General features: G+C 42.9%; 1 protein-coding gene across 4 annotated transcripts in view; it reads left to right on the forward strand.

Moving 5' to 3' along the window:
- The first annotated feature begins 1,824 nt into the window (after positions 1-1,824).
- Positions 1,825-6,576, forward strand: part of ebf2 (EBF transcription factor 2) — a 32,339-nt gene continuing 27,587 nt past the window's right edge. For 2 of the 4 annotated variants that reach the window (XM_034872300.1, XM_034872302.1), the window contains exons 1-3: positions 1,825-2,404; positions 4,255-4,411; positions 6,180-6,243. In XM_034872300.1, coding sequence (XP_034728191.1) covers positions 2,271-2,404; positions 4,255-4,411; positions 6,180-6,243 — 355 coding nt within the window. In that variant the 5' untranslated portion in view covers positions 1,825-2,270. The remainder of the gene's footprint in view (positions 2,405-4,254; positions 4,412-6,179; positions 6,244-6,576) is intronic. The other 2 variants (XM_034872301.1, XM_034872303.1) reach the window with 1 other exon arrangement.

Here is a 6,576-nt window from a genome sequence, read left to right on the forward strand (position 1 = left end):
TATCTGATAAACTACGCCATCTCCCAACATTTACTATAATGCTCAACTTATGCTGTGTGTTTGCCATCCTGCTCAAGTAAAGTGCAGTAAACTCAAGTTTTGAATGATTATTATTCTCGTTGGGCTACTTTTAGTTTGCAGAGAAATCGTTAGAAGCGTTGGTGTGTTGCACATATTTTGCCATTCTGGATCGAGTGCCTGAGTTTTTGTGCAAGGCGCTGACAGCAGATTCGGTGTCTGCACTGGCTGTAACGTTCACGTGCTGCTTCTTTTTAATTGGACAGTCAAAGAACCAATAGGTCCATTCAAGCAACCTACTTTAAAGAGCGCATCTCTCTGCATTTCAGTGGAGGAATTTATTAAAGTGTGTCATCATATTCAGATTTTTCATGGTTAAGTAGAGCTGTCAATCATGTCAGAGGAAGTGTGTGAGGGACAAGGCGAAAGGGCGGAGACTCGGCAGCAGGATTCCCTAAGTCTGCTCTCATAATTGGGGGAACATCTGACTTTGTCCCGCGCTGGCAGATGGTGGGGTGAGGCGGGATCCAAAGGGGGAGATTTACATCCATTGTCCAGGCGCACCAACTCCACACAGAGACAATAGTAGGCTATCGGCAAAGGGGAAAGAACCAGGGGTGAAAAAAAAAAAAGATATTTTCAACGCCACGATGAACAGGAGAAGACATAAATGTTTAGCCTGCAAAAAAAACAACACATACTGTTGGTCCTGAACACAAAACATGAATCCATTTCAAAACCTGAAACAATGATATTAATGTAAAATGTACGTATTAATAGGCTACTACAATACAAAAGTGTGCTTGTTCTTGTATAGCTGTGCTTTTGAGGTTTATTCCAGCTCACAGAGCCTTTGCAGTGATCCCAATCGGCAGTTTAAGAAATTTAAGACCTTATGCAAATTGAACAGGCCACGCATTGGGTTGTTTCTACTGACCTATAACTTGCCAAATAACACATGAAGTAGCCTATTTTTATCTGCGTGATTTCTAACTGATATCATAAGCACTTTGGCTTTGATAAGACAGTCTGTTGTATTGATTAAGAACTCATTTCGGGCCCTGTCAGGCAGCGGTCCAGACGCCAATCAGAGCGCAGCCCTGTGCGCTGCTGGCGGAGATTGATGGACCAACCAGACGGCCATTGTTGCGGCTGACACTGATGCGATGCCTCCTCAGCGGAATCACTGCGTTCAAAGGAGCAGACGGTCGAGCTGCTGAATACGCGCCTGTCGAGAGCGCACTTGTGTTAGATTTTGACTTGAATGAAAAGACCGAACAGGATTTGCTGTAGGCCCCACAAGCCATTCAGGGCAGCGTGTGGGCCTGCAGGAGAATTTAAACCCACATTTTAACACGTGGCTTTGATTAAACACTCAGAGATGAACACATAAATGACATTTAAAACATGTACGCTTTTTTTTTTTTTTTACATTTGTCCACAATTTGGAGAATAATATGAATAATTGTCATGCTCCCCCCCCTCCTCTCCTCGGCCACGCACGCACAAAGGCGACCTTTCGTTTGTCAAACCACAAATAGGCATGTGCTATTTCCAAGTCACAAATGCAATAGTATCTGCTTTAATATGTGTAACAATTGTGTGTTGTCCTCTCATCATTCCCCTGGTTTAACTCAATGTGTGGAAAGTTTGCTGCTAGAGTTAGTGGTTGGATGCTGAATTTGGCAGAAGTCCAAACAACGGATGCACTTTACACCAATGAGAGCATCCATTTCAACAATCGGTCCCCCATATGGCACTAAGGCCCCTCCTCCACGCTCCGCGGCAGAGGGTCTCATTCATGCTTCAAGACAGCGGTTCACTGCAAGCTTCCTGGCCCTCGGATCAACTGTTTTGATCCGATCTGGCCCTCTGACAAAGGAAGACTTTCTCACAGAGCCCGTTGGACAGAATCTTCCGAGACGGACTCGCTCTGAAGTGTTTGAGGAGGTGTGAGCAGGTGAACATTGCGCTCGAACTGACGCTGGAGTTTTGCGCTTGGACAATGCTTGCAATTAGTAGGGGAATCCATTTATTATCATCGTTTCAGCCCGAAAAGAAAGTGTGCGTGGATTTTTAACCGAGGAGCCTGCTGAAACATCATCACACCGCGTCGGTCAGCTCATCTTCAAAGCCGTGGAGGAGCGCAGTGCCTTCGGGTGTTTGCGAAGTGCTTTAGCTCGCCAGCTCAGTTTTTTTTCTTTCTTCTTAAGTTCAAAAAAGTGCAACCAAACGCGCAGGACAGGGCTTAAATGTTCGGGATCCAGGAGCATCTGATGCGAGAAGTGAGCGGATTAAAAGAGAGAAGTCTTGGAGAGGAGATGGATCCGGTTCGGTCGTGGGTGCGTAATGTCGGGGTTGTGGACGCGAACGTAGCGGCGCAAAGGTACAGTACAACCCAGCTGATCTATTGACGTTAGGCTGCCTTCTCACCACTTCTTTTTGTCAGTTGCGCTCAGACTGGTTGGCAACGTGACAGCATGTATTTTCATTGTCAGCATCACGAGTATTATATAGTTTATAATGTGTGATTTTTAAACAGGCTTCCTTCACAAAAGAGCTTCAAACTAGGCTACTTGTTGCAAAAGATGACACGAGTCCCCTTTAAAGCTCTTTAAAGGCTCTTAAATGTTTACATATTTAAATATGATGAAAGAACAAGACTTGATAGTGTTATTATTTTTAAAGCAATAAAAGATGGTATGCACAGAAAGCAAGTAAGCCCATATATTCTCCAAACTGTTAATCATAATTATCGTACTTTAACATAAGTCACACAACTTACATAATTGACTATTGTGCGAAAGGTTAACTTAAATATTAACAACACAATTTGAGATACTGAAGCCTAAGCTGAACATATTTCCCCCCCCCCGTCTATTTTAGTTGATGTAGCTGAAAAACATCGTTTTCTTCAGTGGCCACACATTACATTTATGATTATTCATTTTTTCAATCAGCAGAAGTATTAAACGGGTTTTCTATTGTTTGTCACATTTAGTTTGTCACATTTACCAAGATGTTCAACTATCATATTCACGTTTTAATTTCTTTACCAACACACGCACACGCACACACACACACACACACACACACACACACACACACACACACACACACACACACACACACACACACACACACACACACAGGAACAGAGTCAGACAAGCGCACAGCGTTTTCAAGAAAAAAGAAGGCAACTAGTTGATTAGGTCCTACATGTAATATATATTATGTTAACCGCAATTAGGAAGTATAAGGCGCAATTCATGCCATATTTAGATTGTTTCATATCATGGAGTGTTTTATTAAAAGTTTAAATGTAATTCAAATATCTTGATTGTAGGCTATTACTTTATCCCAAAAAACTAGCAACAATAAAAAAACTCGTCGAAGGCAAATTTTCCCTCGGGCATTATTTTTTGTTTTTAAAAGAAACGTTTAATAGGCTACTGCCACGAAAAAAAATAATAAAGGTTTGGAGTTATCTGACAGATAACGGCCCATTTGAGACTGAAGTTAAATTTATAGAAACACTGTACAGACTATCCGACTAGCACGGGGAATATGCCTAAATGTTCAAGTTATTTAAATGTAACATCGAGCAGCCTATTTACACGTTGTAGGTCGCTGCTCCACCGTCATCCCCAATGTGTTCATTATATTGTTGATTTTTTTAATTTTCCACATAAAATATAGTTTCAACCAGTTTTGCTTTTCCTGTTTTATCCAGGCCACATTCGTTTTTCCTAAACAAGAAAAATGCTCTTAAAGTTATGGAGAAAGCGAAAATATGTATGAATTAAATATTATTTATCTATTTAGAATATGTAATTATTATTTTTTTTTTACGGATTATTGATAATTATCGTCTGGACAAACTGAAGGCCTCAACAATTGGGGAACAAAAAAAACTTTGCAACTTGCAACTAAATATGGAAAATTTAATGATTTTAAAAACAACTTTAATATTTGAATAACTGCCTTTAAAGTGCGAGCAAATCGAAAACATTTGAGAAGCATATTAATCGAGTTTTCAGGATTTATCACAAGCGGAGAAAAGTCTTAGTTTGTGCTTTATTTAGATTTGAGAACGATTTTCAACCACCAGTGGATTATGTTGTTAGATGAGAATTTAATTAGAAATAACCGTCATGTTTATCATTATAAATCAGTCTTTTATGACCCAGTATGAATGCCTGTAGAACTGACTGTCTCTTCCTGCTGTGTCCTCAGTGGAGTTGCTTTGTCCAGAGCTCATTTTGAGAAGCAGCCGCCCTCAAATCTCCGAAAGTCCAACTTCTTCCACTTCGTCCTGGCGCTCTACGACAGACACGGGCAACCTGTGGAGGTGGAGAGGACTTCGTTTGTGGACTTTGTTGAACATGACAAGGTGTGTTAGTTCTTCTGATTTCCTGTAATGATTATCTGAGGATGTCATTACAGTAATACACCATCTTTAAAGTTATTTCAAGGACTTTTTTCTAACACTCAAAACATGAATTTCTAGCAGTAGCCTGTTGTTTGAAAAACTGTGAATAACAACAGCAAACAGAATGTGGTGGTGATATATTTCAGCTGTAACCAGGTGCTCAACTTGATCTCCCCCATCCCCAGTAAAGCCAAGCATATCGAACAGCTGACGGCTACATGTTTACACAAGATCTAGCCTGAATGAGCTGATGATGTGGGATTGAAAAAGAATATCTAATGACTAATTAGCAGCTTGCCTCATTAGGAGGACATCTCTACTTTTTAAAATGCAAATTATGCTAGCTCCTGTTAAGTTATACAGTGAACTAATCATCAAAGTCTCTTTTCAATTCATGCCCCCCCCCAACTCCATACTCTAAATACTGCTGTGGGGTGGTGGTGGGGGTGGGGGGGGGGACTGGATTCCTCAGGTTGGACCAGACCAAAATAAGGAAGGGTGCAGTGTTGGACAGAGTTAGAAAGAGACTGCCCGGAGTGGGAGCCTCATGCCCAGTGTTGATGGATGTTTCGGCCTTGTGGCGAGGGGAGTGAGAGCCTCCTGAACTGGCAACACATCTCCTCTGTGAGAAAAACAAGAAGACATCGTCCTGTCAGCTGAAGTTGAAACATAGGTTTACCATGTATTTCATGGGCAGGGAAGGAGAGACAGGGTGGGGGACAGTGCTGACGCCTCGGCTGGAAGCTGTCTGTGTGCTGCCTTTTGGGGCCACACAGGCCAGCGTGGAGTAATACGACGGCAGTGGAGGAGTTCGTTTTCTGCATGGTTACCCTGGCATCTGTTTTTGCTTTGTAATTATGCAGAGGTAGAACGATGGCAAAGCGAAATAAACGTTCCTCTGTGTATATTCCCAAAACTTATGAAGCTAGGCATCCGTCTATCTCCTGACGTTAGGTCTCAATTTCACTTTTGATGTGAAGTTTGGAGCTCTGTTACTTTCCAACTTATCTCCATGCATCTTAATTTCCCCCTCTCCTCACAACTGTCTCCTTTCCCCAGTTTCTCTACTTCCCTTCTCCTCGTTCTCTTTCCTCGTCTCTCGCGCTCCTCTCTGTGATGCCAGCCTCCTGGGTTATTGGACCAGAGAGCATTCCTTTGAGACCACTTAGAAAGACCAGTAGAGGTAGAAGAAGAGAAAGAAAGAGGGGGAACAAGAGACAGAGAGGGGAGAGAGGGAAGAAGTGAGAGGCTAGTGGAGAGCCTGGGGGAGGGAGGGATAGCGGAAAGGAAGTTTTTCTGTCAAGGTCGACTGCTGCTCAGTCTCACATACAGTACTTTCCACACTTTGCACACGCACACCCAAACATGCACACACACGCACATGCACATATAACCATGCCTGTGCTGTCTTATTGCAAGGAAGACTACTGCATTTGAGCTTAAGGTTTTAGGAGTTTACATCAGACATGATGGTTCAACCGCTGCAAAGAACATCTGACTCAAGGTTAAACACTCAGCTCTTGAGCACAATGAAAGGTCCCACATGGGCTCTGAGCCTACAACCCTCTGATCTCCATGCTGCTCCCACGGAAGGGCAAGCTGCAGGATTAGGAGAGCCCCACTGTGCTTAACACTGCGTGGGGATGCTCAGCTCTATTTATCTGTGCTTCAAATGTGCCTAACTGCATGCTCTGCATTTCTCTGTGTGTCTGTTCTTTCTCTTTCCAAGGAGCAGACGGGAGAAAAGACCAACAACGGCACACACTACAAGCTACAGCTCCTCTACAGCAACGGTGAGTACAGTTTAACATTCAGAGTATTCAGATTATGGGTTTAGTCTTTGCGTCTTGAGGTGTCTAATTTGATTATTTAGACGCCATCGTTAAGCCCTGCAAGGAGCAGGAGTTCAAAAAGGTCAGGGGTGACACCAGCGGTGCTAACATGACACACGCCTTTCCACTTAAGTAATCTTCCTCAACATCCTTACTTCACCTCTCCTCTCTGAGCTCATCAATTACCTTTCACTTATCGTCTAATCACTGGGATTGTACAATTTAACGTTCAGCTCTGTGAGGAGCCACTGGGCCCATGTATGGGGAAATGAGGTACATGTTGCCCCCCCCCCC

This window comes from Etheostoma cragini, chromosome 5 (assembly GCF_013103735.1).
Source record: "Etheostoma cragini isolate CJK2018 chromosome 5, CSU_Ecrag_1.0, whole genome shotgun sequence".
In the NCBI taxonomy this organism is placed as follows: domain Eukaryota; kingdom Metazoa; phylum Chordata; class Actinopteri; order Perciformes; family Percidae; genus Etheostoma; species Etheostoma cragini.